At 48.1% G+C, this 14,437-nt stretch overlaps 1 protein-coding gene across 6 annotated transcripts in view; it reads right to left on the bottom strand.

Annotated features, from left to right (window-relative positions):
* Positions 1–884: 884 nt before the first annotated feature.
* The window catches only part of TSPAN15 (tetraspanin 15), a 62,086-nt gene continuing 48,533 nt past the window's right edge, over positions 885–14,437 (bottom strand). For 2 of the 6 annotated variants that reach the window (XM_003815927.6, XM_024930455.4), the window contains 3 exons: positions 9,299–9,346; positions 7,540–7,656; positions 6,118–6,951 (listed from right to left, as the gene is read on the bottom strand). In XM_003815927.6, the coding sequence (XP_003815975.1) occupies positions 6,802–6,951; positions 7,540–7,656; positions 9,299–9,346 (315 nt within the window). In that variant the 3' untranslated portion in view covers positions 6,118–6,801. The other 4 variants (XR_010113249.1, XM_055092930.2, XM_063607713.1 and 1 more) reach the window with 4 other exon arrangements.

Here is a 14,437-nt window from a genome sequence, read left to right as displayed (position 1 = left end):
GATTAACTTTGATGCGTACTTTGTAGCATATCAGAAAATTAACTCAAAATGAATCCTTGACTTAAATGTAAGAGCGTTACATAATTGTAACGTAACTATAAAACTTTTAAAAGAAAATGTAGGAGAAAACCTTTGTGACCTTGGTTTAGGCAAACATTTCTTAGCTATGACACCAAAAGCATCACGCATGAAAGAAAACATTGATAAGTTGGAGTTCATCAAGTTAAAAACTCCTGCTTTTTGGAAAACACCATTAAGAGACTGAAAAGACACACCACAGACTGGGCACGGTGGCTCATGCCTGTAATCCCAGCACTTTAGGAGGCTGAGGTGGGAAGATCCTGAGCCCAGGAGTTCAAGGGCAGCCGGGGCAATGGTGTGAGACCCAATCTCTACATGAAGGAAAGAGAGAGAGAACAAGACAAGCTACAGACTGAAATTTTTCAAATCATATAACTAATCAAGGACCCGTATCCAGCATATACAAAGAGTTGTCAAAATTCAATAATACAAAAACAATCTAATTTTTTAAGAAAATATTTCAAAAGGCGCTTCAGCAAAGAAATTATGTGGATAGCAAATATGTCTACGAAAAGTACTCAACATGATTATTAAGGAAATGCAAATCAAAACCACAACAAAATACCACCACACACCCATTAGCATGACTAAGAAAAACTGGCCATACCAACTGCTGGCAAGGATGTAGGGAAACCAGAACTCTCATACACTGCTGGTGGGGATACAAAATTGTGCAATCACTTTGGAAAATAGTTTGGCAGTTTCTTAAAAAGTTAAACATATAGTTACATATAATCCAGCCATTCTACTTCTAGATATTTACCCAAGAGAAATGAAAGTATGTGTTTTTATAAAGACACATGCACAAGTATTCACAGCAGCTTTATTTGTAACAACAACAAAAAACTGGAAACAAAACGTCCATCAGTAGGTGAATGGATAAATAAACCATGGTGTATCCATACAACAGTATGCTGCTCCGCAATAAAAAGAAATGAACTTCTGATATATGCTACAAAATGAATGAATCTTAAAATGATTACTGAGTGAAAGAAGCCAGACAGAAAGAGTGCATGCTGTATGAGTCCACCTATATAACATTTTAGAAAATACCAAGTAATTTATAGAGACAGAAAGCAGAGCTCTGGTTGCTTAAGCATAGGCTGTGGATGGTGGGAAGGGCTATAATAAACAGATTACAAAGGGACAAGAGGACATTTTTTAGAGTGATGGATATGTTCATTATCTTGACTGTAGTGATGGTTTCACTGACACATTTGTCAGTTTAAATACAAGCAGTTTATTTTATATCCAGTATACCTCCATAAATTGTTAAAAATATATTTCAAGAATATGGTATTGGACATTTTTATACAAAATCAGTCTTCCTTAATGTGTCTTATAAAAAATAATTATTAACAAATAAATCAAAAAGCAAAGCCCACAAACCTCCTCAACTTCACAAATGATGTAGGCTGCACAAATATTATTATTTTCTATGTGTGTCATGGTGTGGGAAAGGACTCATTTATGGTTCCATCCTTGTGAGACAAGAGGCCAAGATAATGTCATCATTGGCTTTAAAGCACAAAAGGGTGTCATGGCCAGGGAGTCCTCAACCACAGGATGGACAAAGCCCTCTCCAGGTACTCTGCTTCCATCCATTTCATTTTTTTTTATACTTTAAGTTCTGGCATACTTGTGCAGAATGGGCAGGTTTGTTACATAGGTATACATGTGCCATGGTGGTTTGCCGCACCCATCAACCCATCATCTACATTAGGTATTCCCTCTAATGCTATCTTCCCCCAGCCCCCCACCCTCTGAAAGGCCCCAGTGTGTGATCTTTCCCTCCCTGTGTCCATGTGTTCTCATTGTTCAACTCCCACTTATGAGTGAGAACATGCGGTGTTTGGTTTTCTGTTCCTGTGTCAGTTTGCTGAGAATGATGGCTTCCAGCTTCATCCATGTCCCTGCAATGAGAACAAAGACACAACGTACCAGAGTCTCTGGGACACAGCAAAAGCAGTGTTTAGAGGGAAATTTATAGCACTAAATGCCCACAAGAGAAAGTGGGAAAGATCTAAAATTGATACTTTAACATCACAATTAAAAGAACCAGAGAAGCAAGAACAAACAAATTCAAAAGCTAGCAGAAGACAAGAAATAACTAAGATCAGAGCAGAACTGAAGAAGATAAGAGACACAGAAACCCTTCAAAAAATCAATGAATCCAGGAGCTGGTGTGTTGAAAAGATTAACAAAATAGACCGCTAGCAAGACTAATAAAGAAGAAAAGAGAAAAGAATCAAATAGACACAATAAAAAATGATAAAAGGGATATCACCACTGATCCCACAGAAATACAAACTACCTTCAGAGAATACTATAAACACCTCTATGCAAATAAACTAGAAAATCTAGAAGAAATGGATAAATTCCTGGACACATACACCCCCACAAGACTAAACCAGGAAGAAGTCGAATCCCTGAATAGACCAATAACAAGTTCTGAAATTGAGGCAGTAATTAATAGCCTACTAACCAAAAAAAGGCCAGGACCAGATAGATTCACAGCCAAATTCTACCAGAGGTATAAAGAGGAACTGGTACCATTCCTTCTGAAACTATTCCAAACAACAGAAAAAGAGGGACTCTTCTCTAACTGATTTTATGAGGCCAGCATCATCCTGATACCAAAACCTGGCAGAGACACAACAAAAAAAAGAAAATTTCAGGCCAATATCCCTGATGAACAACGATGCAAAAATCCTCAATAAAATACTGGCAAACCAAATCCAGCAGCACATCAAAAAGCTTATCTACCACGATCAAGTCAGCTCATCACTGGGATGCAAGGCTGGTTCAACATACGAAAATCAATAAACGTAATCCATCACATAAACAGAACCAATGACAAAAACCACATGATTATCTCAATAGATGCAGAAAAAGCCTTCAATAAAATTCAACACCCCTTCATGCTAAAAACTCTCAATAAACTAGGTATTGATGGAACATATCTCAAAATAATAAGAGCTATTTATGACAAACCCACAGCCAATATCATACTGAATGGGCAAATGCTGGAAGCACTCCCTTTGAAAACCAGCACAAGACAAGGATGCCCTCTCTCACCACTCCTATTCAACATAGTGTTGGAAGTTCTGGCCAGGGCAATCAGGCAAGAGAAAGAAATAAAGGATATTCAAATAGGAAGAGAGGAAGTCAAATTGTCTCTGTTTGCAGATGACATGATTGTACATTTAGAAAACTCCATCGTCTCAGCCCAAAATCTCCTTAAGCCGATAAGCAACTTCAGCAAAGTCTCAGGATACAAAATCAATGTGCAAAAATCACAAGCATTCCTATAAACCAATAACAGAGAGCCAATTCATGAGTGAACTCCCATTCACAATTGCTATAAAGAGAATAAAATACCTAGGAATACAACTTACAAGGGATGTCAAAGACCTCTTCAAGGAGAACTACAAACTACTGCTCAAGGAAATAAGAGAAGACACAAACAAATGGAAAAACATTCCTTGCTCATGGTTAGGAAGAATCAATATCGTGAAAATGGCCATACGGCCCAAAGTAATTTATAGATTCAATGCTATCCCCATCAAGCTACCATTGACTTTCTTCACATAATTAGAAATAACTACTTTAAATTTCATGTGGAACCAAAAAAGAGCCCGTATAGCCAAGACAATCCTAAGCAAAAAGAGCAAAGCTGGAGGCATCACACTTCCTGACTTCAAACTACAGTATAAGGCCACAGTAACCAAAACAGCATGGTACTGGTACCAAAACAGATATATAGACCAATAGAACAGAACAGAGGCCTCAGAAATAACACCACACATCTACAATATCTGATCTTTGACAAACCTGCAATGGGGAAAGGATTCCCTATTTAATATTTAATAAATGGTGTAGTGATAACTGGCTAGCCATATACAGAAAACTGAAACTGGACCCCTTCCTTACACCTTATACAAAAATTAACTCAAGATGGATTAAAGATTTAAACATAAGACCTAAAACCATAAAAACCCTAGAAGAAAACCTAGGCAATACCATTCAGGACATAGGCATGGGCAAAGACTTCATGACTAAAACACCAAAAGCAATGGCAACAAAAGCCAAAATTGACAAATGGGATCTGATTAAACTAAAGAGCTTCTGCACAGCAAAAGAAACTACCATCAGAGTGAACACGCAACCTACAGAATGGGAGAAAATTTTTGCAATCTATCCATCTTACAAAGAGCTAATATCCAGAATTTAAAGGAACTTAAACAAATTTACAAAAAAAAAATCAAACAACCCCATCAAAAAGTGGGCAAAGGATATGAACACACACTTCTCAAAAAAAATAAGATATTTATGCTTCCATTTCTTGAGAGGTGAGTGACCAAGGTTTGGAAAAGAGGAGATGAGTGTCTGCTGGAGCTTAGCCATCTGTGGCACCAGCGCTGGTCCACATAAGCAGCTGGCCAGCGGTGCAGTGTGAGGTAGAGGGGTGTCTGTGAGTGGTGCTGGAAAGAGGGAAGACAAGGGGTCCGGGTTCCAGGGTCCAGGTAAGGTGACCTTGGATAAGCGATTCAGACCAGCCTGTCTCCTACGGGGCCTCTGCCATCCTGCTGCCCCTAAAGGCAGCTGCCGTCTCCCCTCTAGGCACAAAAGGGGTTCTCAGAACAGCCAGAGCCCCAGGACTACAAGGCCTCCAGCCAGACACAGACCTTGACCTGGCCTTGTGTCCATTAGGTCAAAGTGGGACAAGACAGAGGCTGCAGCAGCGGCTACAGTGAATATCCCCGGGACAGAGCTTCAGAAGCAGCTGCAGCCTCCACTGGTTTTGCACGCCTAGTACCATGTGTGCACAGGAGGCAACAGAGACAGTAAAGCAGAGGGGCTGAGTGGCTCAAGAGATCCTATCTGGGCTCAAGTCACGGCTTTGTCACTTACCAGCTGCCTGCCTGGGCAAGTTACTTAACTGCCCTGTGCCTCAGTTTCCCCACTAATAAAATGAAGATAAGAATTACCCTAGTTGTGAGGATTAAAGGAGTTAATATCGTTCCTGGCAAAGTATGCTCTATGGTGTGTTTGTTATTGTTGTGTTATTGCATACTTTAAAATACCCTCCTCCTGCCCCTTCTTACACATGCGTTTGGCACCCATGGCAGACCAAGCATCTGACCACTTAACTACTGGGTGTATAGATGGTTCCCACCATTAGAATCCTTCAGGTTTGGGGCTCTTGCTGCTTTATATCTTCTTCTTTTTTTTTTTTTTTTTTTTTTTTTTTTGAGAGGGAGTCTCACTCTGTTGCCCAGGCTGGAGTACAGTGGTGTGATCTCGGCTCACCACAACCTCCGCCTCCCGGGTTCAAGCGATTCTCCTGCCTCAGCCTCCTGAGTAGCTGGAACTACAGGCGCGCACCACCATGCCCGGCTAATTTTTGTATTTTTAGTAGAGATGGGGTTTCACTATGTTGGTCAGGCTGGTCTCGAACACCTGACCTCGTGATGGCCCACCTCAGCCTCCCAAAGTGTTGGGGTTACAGGCGTGAGCCACCATGCCCGGCCTCTTGCTACTTTATTTCTATTGCCCTGGCTACTAAGAGCCTCACAAAAAATCTAGATCCCATGTCTTGGGGCCCGAAGGTTTGGGTGGACTGACGCACGCAAGTCCCGGCATCTCCAGCAGGGGTCAACCGACACCACGCTCTGCATGCGTTGCGCGGCAGCCATTGGGCACACTGAGGGCTGCAGGGAGCGCGGTAAGTGGACCTGTGGGCAACTCCGCTTCCCTGGTCCCCCACCCCATCCACCCCATTTCCTGGAGGTGGAGCCTCATGCTGTACCTGGCCCAGGCTGTTTCCCTCGGTTCTTGGTAAAATAGGCGTGGCCACCTCTGGCCCTGAGGCTCTCCCCCCCACCCCCCGCCTGTATCCCAAGCTATGCCAAATCTTCACCCCATGCACCCCCTTCATCCTCGCATCCACAAGGGGTTTCCAAATCCAGGTTGCAGCCTTCCTTACCCCCGCCCCAACAAAACAGCACACAGGAAAGGCAAAAAAAAAAAAAAAAAAAAAAAATCATGTTTTTATTGTTTGATTAACAAACTGGTTGGGGGAAGGGCAAGAATAAGACATGCGGGGAAATACCAGCTTTGATTAGTCAGAAACTCCTGTTATCTGTACAAAAAAATGAATGTTACAAAAATCACGTAAAAAAACTAGGCTCAAGGAAGCAGCCGCCCTTGCAAGAGGGCTCAAGGCACCTGGGAGGCTGAGAAGAGGCCAACTTGGCCATGGGCGTGGCTGCAGGGACAGCTCTTCCCTCCTGCCCTTCCCCAGATGCCCTTCCCTCCTGCCCCGAGGGGCACACTCCCTCTCCCCAATTACAGATGCTACAAAACTGCCTTGAACACCACCGCCAAGGCACTGCCAGAGATGAAATGGGCCCTGAGCAGAGCCTCAGGCTCTCCCTCCCCCGCAGCCCAGGCCTGGAGAAAGGAGGGCCTTGTTCCCCAGGCCCCAGGTGGGCACAGATTCCAGAGCTGCCTCGGGGGAAGCCTCTTAGGAGAGGCCCAGGCTCTGCCCCCTGGGGAGGCAGAGGCCGTGGGACCTACACACAGGCACACACAGCCCTGGCTTTGGTCAGTACTGAGTGTGGGCAGAGGGGCCGCAGCCCTGTCCAGCCCCACGATGTTGACTGAGAGGTGCTATCCCAGACGGTCCTTGTTGGAGCTGCCATGGCAGGCTGGGCCCTAATTGGGGTAGCACAAGCAGCATCCCGTGCCTGCCGCCTCCACGCTGGGCTTGGCACCGGGCCCCAGGAGCCCATCAGTGACAGAGTGCTCCATGATGATGTCCTCCACCCGGGTGATGTACAGCAGCGTCAGCAGCACCCCCAGGAACTGAGAAGAAGGGGCAGGGCTGGTGAGGGCCTGCTGGGAATCAGGGCAGCCCTCCCTGCAGCTCCCGGCTCCCAGAAACCCAAGCAGCCAGTCCCAAGCCCTCATGGTCCTGTGTGACCTGGGCAACACCCACAGCAGAGACTTCTCCCAGCACCCACACTGCCCAAGAAGCTCCCACCTGGGCCCCCTCTCCCCTTCCCAGGAAATCCCAGAGCGCCTCGCTGTGCCCCATCAGCAAGGGCCCCTCCCTTCTGGGATTCCTGCCTCCACCCCAGCTCTGCTGCACACTATCTAGGGGATCTTGGCAAGTCACTGAAGCTTGCTGCTCCTCAGTTTCCTCCTCTGTGAAATAGGCATTATAATAGTGCCTCCCTCACAAAAAGAAGTGAAGCAGCAGTGCCTGCACAGCACTTGGAAGAGCTTCGCCACGACTGCTATTGCCATTTGCCCCTCCTTCCAGCCATGCAGCCCTCCCCAGGCAAGTCCTGGACTTCTATGAAAAAAGCCTCTTCGCTCTTCCCCTCTGCACCTTCTCTGCCCTTCTGCAATCACCAAGTCACACTTTCTCTGAACCCATGGCCTGCCCACCTGGGGAAGCAGGATGCCCAGGAGGATGCCCGCCATGATGGTGTAGTTGTCCATGAACCAGATGATCACGGCGTTGGTGCAGCCCCGCACGTAGATGACATCCTGCACACTGAAACGCTGCATGGGAAGGAGCTGGGTCAGCCCAGCAGAGGACCTCGGCTGGCAGGAGCCACAGCCCCGACTCTGCCATTTACACAAGGTCCAGGCTAGTCCCTCAACCGCTGTGATCCTCAGTTTCCCATATGCAGCATGAGAAGGTCACCCTAGATTCTGATTCTTAATGGACAGTACTGTTCTCTAGAGAGGATTGGGGACACCGTGGTGGCACTTTTGGTTGCCCCAGCAAACGAGGTTGGGGGCTGAGGGACTGCAGAGCTCAGGGTAATCCTACTCCACAAACAACTGCCCTGCCTGTGTGCTTCTCAGATGTCCCTGCATGAAAAGCCTCACGGATGTTTTCCATACATGAAAAGCCTATTTATAATTATCCAAGCCAATAGCCCCACTCCAGGTACATATAAAAAACAAAGCAGAGTTGGGCATGGTGGCCAGTGCCTGCAGTCCCAGCTACTATGGAGGCTCAGTTGGCAGGAGTGCCTAAGCCTAGGAGTTTGAGGCCAGCCTAGGCAACAGTGAGACCCTGTCTGTCTCTTAAGGGGGGGGGGGGGAAAAAAAAAGCATTTCTGCATCGGTTTTAATATACAAAGAATTTTCCAGAACTACTACTAGGTAAATTAAGGAATGATTACACATTATTTAATTCAGAACTTTATCAAGAACTGTTCACCGTTTTTAAAAACCATGCCAGTGGCAAAAATGATGCCCATGGTATGTGAGTCGCCAACACAATGCCCAATATCAGCTGCCCTGTAGCTACTACAGCCTCAGGGATGCCTCACATCAGTGCAGACACCTGACTACATTGTGTCTTCTGCACCCCCCACTGCCTAAGCACTTACATGATGAACTATGTTAAACAGCTGTAAATTGCTGTATTTCATTTCTACTTTATCTCAGATCATTATGTTAATTGTATTGGAATTGGGCATGTAGGTAGGTTATCTGTGAATTTCACTTGGGGATAATAAATAGGACATTACCACTGTTTGTTATAAAAATGGCCATTGGTTCTGAGGGGCTGAGAACCACTGCTGGTCTACGGCTCTCAAGCATGTGTCAGAATCACCCACTAGCCCCATACCAAGAATGTGCATTTCTCACATTCCTAGGGGATGCTGTTGCTGCTGGACTGGGGACCCCACTTTGAAAGCCACTGCTCTGCATGTCAGGTCACTATTCCTTTTAGGTCCCTTCTCAGCACCACCCCTGCTTCTCTCCTAGACCAGGGGTGTTGCCCAGGAAGCTGACCCAGGAGCAACCCCCAGAGGGGGTTACCATCCTCTAGGACTCCTGGGTCCCAGGTGGCCCCAGGGGCAGAGGCAAGCTGGTGCTGAGCATGGCTGGGCACAAAGCACACTGCGGGTACCAGGAAGCGCCGTGGTGGCTTCATGTGGAACAGCCCACAGTAGGTGCTCGGCAAACCCTGACAGGCGGCATCTCCCAGCCTGGGGGAATTCTTGGTTCCCTGAGCCCTTCTGTGCTGGGGTGGAAAACCACAGCAGTCCTGGCTCTGGGTCACAGCCAGGAATGTGGGAAAATCTCAGTGGCCAGGACCCCGACCTCAATAAACCCCTCCGATCACCCCAGGGTGGACCAGGAAGAGCAACATTTCCAGGGAAAGGTATTTCAAAGACATTACCTCCTTGTCGATAGTTTTGTAGCCACACATGGTGTTGACAACTTCTGTCTGAAATGGAAATGTATAACAGCTAATATTTATAATGGTTCTAACTCAAAAAGGCACTATTAACCTACCCATTTTACAGATGAAAACCGAAGCACAGAGTTGCCCCGTCCAGCAGGGATGGAGCTGAGATTCCGACCCAGGCAGTCTGGCTTGAGTCTCCATCATAACCACCTCCTCCTCCAAGAAATGCCCCGTGAAAAAACTGTAGGAATGCAGGTTCCATGACTTTTACATGGGAGAACCACCCCTCCACTAGCAGCAGATCAGGACCCCAGAGAAAGGTGTGCTGCCCAGGCTCCCGGGCTAGGACCGCCCCAGAGCACCGCTTTGCTCACACCGTCTCAGAGGTCGGCGTGGGGCTGTTCCTGCGCCGCTGGCTCTTGGGGAGGAAAACTTCAGACTACAGCTGGCACAGGGTCAGCTGTGGTTTACCTGAGGTCCAGGGCAGGGCCCCTGGCCACGCTTCCGTTCCATAGACCACTGCTCCACCAGCGGAGAGTGCTGCCAAAACTTCCTTCTTGGGAAGAGAGGTGCTCTCCAGAACTCCCGACTACTGATTAATTTAGGCATAGGGAAACCTGTGGTCACGGCCTAGACCTCATCAAACCCCTCCCCAGGCAGGCCCTAACTCACAGGCTGCCGCGAGCACTTCCCATCACCACCTGTGCCCTGCAGGGTCTCCTTCTCCAACCACCAGGGAAGAGAGTGAGACTTCCTGGTCCAGCCCATGACCGCCCCCACCAGCCCCGCTGCTCTACATGTAAGTGAACGCTGCCGTGGGGGATGAGTGCTGCAGGCGCCAGTGATGACTCAGGAGGGCAACAGCAGAACCCCCAGCGTGCCCTCTGGTGTCACATTTCCTGGGTCCAGATCTTGCTCTGCCACTTAGGAGCAGAGCCCAACCTTAGGTGGGCTGCTAAGGAACTGGCACGCAGAGGTACTCAATACGTATTTGTTAACTGAGAAAATGAATGAATGAATAGGTTATGATGATCACAGAACCCACCTCCTAGGGCTGTTTTGGACATAAAGTGAGATACACATATAAAGTTCTTATCACGGGGCTGGGCACGTGGAGAAGCACAAGAATGCTGGCTGGCGTGATTTGTTCGCAATTCCAGCCCCTGCAAAGGAAAGGGAGGGTGTCTTCTCTCCTTCCAAGAGAGGGTTGGGCCTCAGATGTCATCTAGGTCATTCTAAATGTCAGGGCTTGATGTGCAGGCAAGATAACCTCCCTCGGTTTAGCTGGTTCTCCAGGTAGCCTCAGTCCCAGCCATGCCCAGTGCCCACTGGGCATTAGTCAGCCAGTGTTTTTGGCCCTTCCAGGCCAGAAACACAACCCCTATGGAAAGGGTCAGGCCTGGAGAGCAGGTGCACGGGCACATGATGGGAGTGAGTGCTTTCCATCTCGTTGGTTCATTCATTCGTTCATTGAACAAATATTAACTGAGCACCTATTGCATGTCAATCCCAGTTCTAGTCACTTGAAATACAGAACAACAAGACAAAGTCCCTGCCTTCATGGAACTTACACTGTAGAAAGGGAGATAATGAACATAATAGACAAGCTGCATGGTACGTAGGGAGGTGACAAGAGTGACTTCACTGGGCCAGCTCTGATGACCTCGGGGGATGAGTCTCTTAGCACACAGGCAACTGGCAGAGGCCTCTCTGGCATCAGAGCCCAGAACCCTTCTCCAGGCCCAGGGGGGACTCACCTCACCCTGCCAGGAGAGCCCCTCACCAAGGGGTGAGGGGATACGATGCATCCATAGTCTTTCCAAAAGTAAAGCCTGCCTGGGTTTACCTGCCTGACCATAGAATCGATATTCTGCAAGAGGCTCTGCTGAAGTTCACAGGCCCCAAGACCAGGGTCCAGTAGCCTCTTCCATCCTGCACGGGGCCACAGGACAGGAAGTCAGAAGGGGGACTCCTGGGCAGCCAGAAGATCACAACAATGTTCGTGTGCGCATCCTCTCACCCTGAAAAGACTGAGCAGCTAATGGGGACAGGGAGAGGGGCCTTCATGACAGGCCCCCAAGGGGTAGCCAACAACAAGGGAGGGGAGGTACGTGAAAATTGGTCCCAAGAGCTCAGCAGGCACAGCAGTCTGGAGCCATTTAATGTAGAAGCACGCTGCCCTCTGCACCAACATCTCCCAGGGATATATCCTGGTATAACCAGATTTTACAGCCCTATGTGAACTTCTATGGCTCAAATCCTCTATTGGAAGCTCATATAAGACATTTCTTTTAAAGCTGAGTGTTAGGGAAAAAGTTACTTTCCCTGAAGAACTGGTATGTTCTGCTGGTATGTTCTGCTGAACAGTAACAATGTAACAGACCATGTCTCCCTTTTCCTTTTGGTTGCCAGGAAACTCTAAGCCAGTGGTCTCCAACCTTTCTGGCACCAGAGACTGGTTTCAAGGAAAACAATTTTTCCACAGGATGGGGTGCGGGGGTGGGTGGGGGGTGATGGTATCGGGATGAAACCGTTCCACCTCAGATCATCAGGCATTAGTTTGATTCTCATAAGGAGCACGCAACCTAGGTCCCTTGCATGCACAGTTTACAATAGGGTTCACACTCCTATGAGACTCTAATGCTGCTGCTGATGTGACAGGAGGTGTAGCTCAGGTGGTAATGCTCCCTCACCCTCTGCTCACCTCCTGTTGTGCGACCTGGTTCCTAACAAGCCACCGACCGGTACTGGTTCGTGGCCCGGAGGTAGGGGAGCCCTGCTCCAAGCCACCAGACACGAGGCTCAGCTCCTTTTCAGTGAGTCCATCAGGTCCTGAGGCTTAGATAGCAGGAGTTTATATTTTTCTCCATCATCTAGGCCTCCTATCTGAGAATACAATTTCCACAGTCCTGATTTTTAATGCTATTTTAGTTTTTTACACTACATATTTCCCGTGTACTCATTCAAATCCCAGGTTGAATAGTACAGTGTAAAATAAATAGATCTGGACACAAATCAACCAGTTCTATGGAGGAAGTGAACACCCTGTTTCACATTTAGAGAAAATCATCCAGGTGTGGTGGCACAGGGAGAATCAATGGTCATGTGTAACACAGGGTCAGATAACCCCGGCCAGGGGAAGGCTCCTCCCTACCTCGGTGCTCTCATTCAGATGCTGTCTTTAGATTCTACCCTATCTGCACATGATGTCTGTGTTTACACCCCTAGCCTAGTCGTTCCCAGAACTCCAGACTCCTATATCCAACCGCATCTTTGACATCCCTGATGGGATGCTGAACAGGCTCTCAAACCCCCCACGTCCACAGTGAGCTCCTGGTCACCCAACCTGCCTCCTTTCAGTCTCCCCTCTCAGGCAGTGGCAGCCCCGTCTTTCCTGTGGCTCAGACCAAAACCTGGGTATCCTCCTTGATTTCTCTCTTTCATTCATCGCCCACATCTGCTATGCGAGCAAATCCTGTAGGCTTACTTGCAAAATACAGCCAGAATGTCACCACGGTTTGCCACTTCCACCACCCAGCTCCAAGCATCTGTCTTCTCCTCCCTGGTGCAGGGATGCTGTGGGGAGCCCTTAGCTGTCAGCCCCCTGCAGTAACTGCTTCATGTGATCATTAATTTTATATGTCAACATGACCAGGCCATGGGATACCCAGATATTTGGCCAGACATTATCCTGGGTGTCTCTGCGGGGGTGTTTCTGCATGAGGCTAATGTTTAAATCAGCAGACTAAGTAAAGCAGATGGCCCTGCCCAAGGGGGAGAGGTCTCATCTGATCGGTGAAGGCCTGAACAGAACAAAAGACTGCCCTCTCCTCAGTGACCATAAGAGAATTCTCCCTGCTTGGCTACCTTCGGGCTTGAACTGAAATGCTGGATCTTCCTAGGTTTGAAGCCTGACCAGCCTTTGAATGGGAACTCCACCGTCAGCTCTCCTGGGTCTCCAGCCTGCCGACTCACCCTGCAGATCTTGGGACTTGCCCGCCTCCATAATTACACAAGCCAATTCCTTATCATCAATCAATCCCTCTCTTTCCTCTTGCTGTATTAGTCTGTTCTTGGCTGAACAGAGCCAGCAAGTCCCTTCTTGGGTGGACCACTGGACTCATGCAATGCCTGGTCAATGTGGGTGGGAGTGTGAAGGCCTGGCCCCCTCACCCCAGTAGGGGACAACTCTGAAGGGCTGTCCTCATAGATGTGGCTGAGGCCTCCAGCCGAACTGAGCTGAGGCTGCATCACTGCTCAACTCCCTTCATTGCCCAATCCCGCTTCTGGCTCCCACTTCCACAGGTGTTGATCCAAGAGCACTTTCCTGGACAAGATGACCTGTGACCCCTGGATCACTGCATATCAGCCCCTAACTCTATCCCTGCATCTAGCATGTCCCTCACAACAGCCAGACTGATTCTTGTAAAACCAAGTCAGAGTGCCACTCTTCCATGCAGCCCTGTATGGTCCATCACTCAAGGGCGCCCCACAGTCCTGCCTGTGGCCTTTGGGGTACCCATGACCTCCCTGACTCCACCTCCTACCATCCTCCCCTGTGCTCCCTCTGCTCCAGCCACTCCGTGCATTTCTCAAATGCCCTGGGGTGATTCCCACCTGGGGCCTTTGCACAGCTGTTCTTGCTGCCAGGAATGCCCCTCCCCCAGACACCTTCCTCACTTTCTTCAGAGCTTCACCCAGATCCCACCTTTCTCAGTATCCCAAACTGCAATCCTCCATGCCCTACTTTCTTTTTCTACTTAGCATTTATGATCCTCTATCTTCTACTTATTTTGTTTGTCAGTTTTCTCCACTAGGATGTCACCTCCATGCAGGCAGAGACTTTGTTTGCTACACCCCCAGAACCTGGAAATGTGTCTGGCATAGAGTAGGTTCTCAGCCAATATTTGTTGAATGAATGAATGAATACAAGTTCGGCTTCCACATCTCAGCTTAGGTATTCAGATGCTGCTGCCCTGGGTGATGAGGTTCAGGATCACCCCACGCAGGCCTCTCTGGAAACTCTGCTACTCCTCAGCACCCCACTTCCCAGAGAACTACCCTAAAATGGCAGCTAACATTTCCAAACAAAGCTTCCCTCCTGGCCCGGCCTTTTTTAGAGCTAGTGCA

The sequence above is a fragment of the Pan paniscus genome, chromosome 8 (assembly GCF_029289425.2).
Source record: "Pan paniscus chromosome 8, NHGRI_mPanPan1-v2.0_pri, whole genome shotgun sequence".
Classification (NCBI taxonomy): Eukaryota; Metazoa; Chordata; class Mammalia; order Primates; family Hominidae; genus Pan; species Pan paniscus.
Note: the sequence above shows the minus strand (reverse complement) of the source record. Positions and strands in the feature narration are given on the sequence as shown.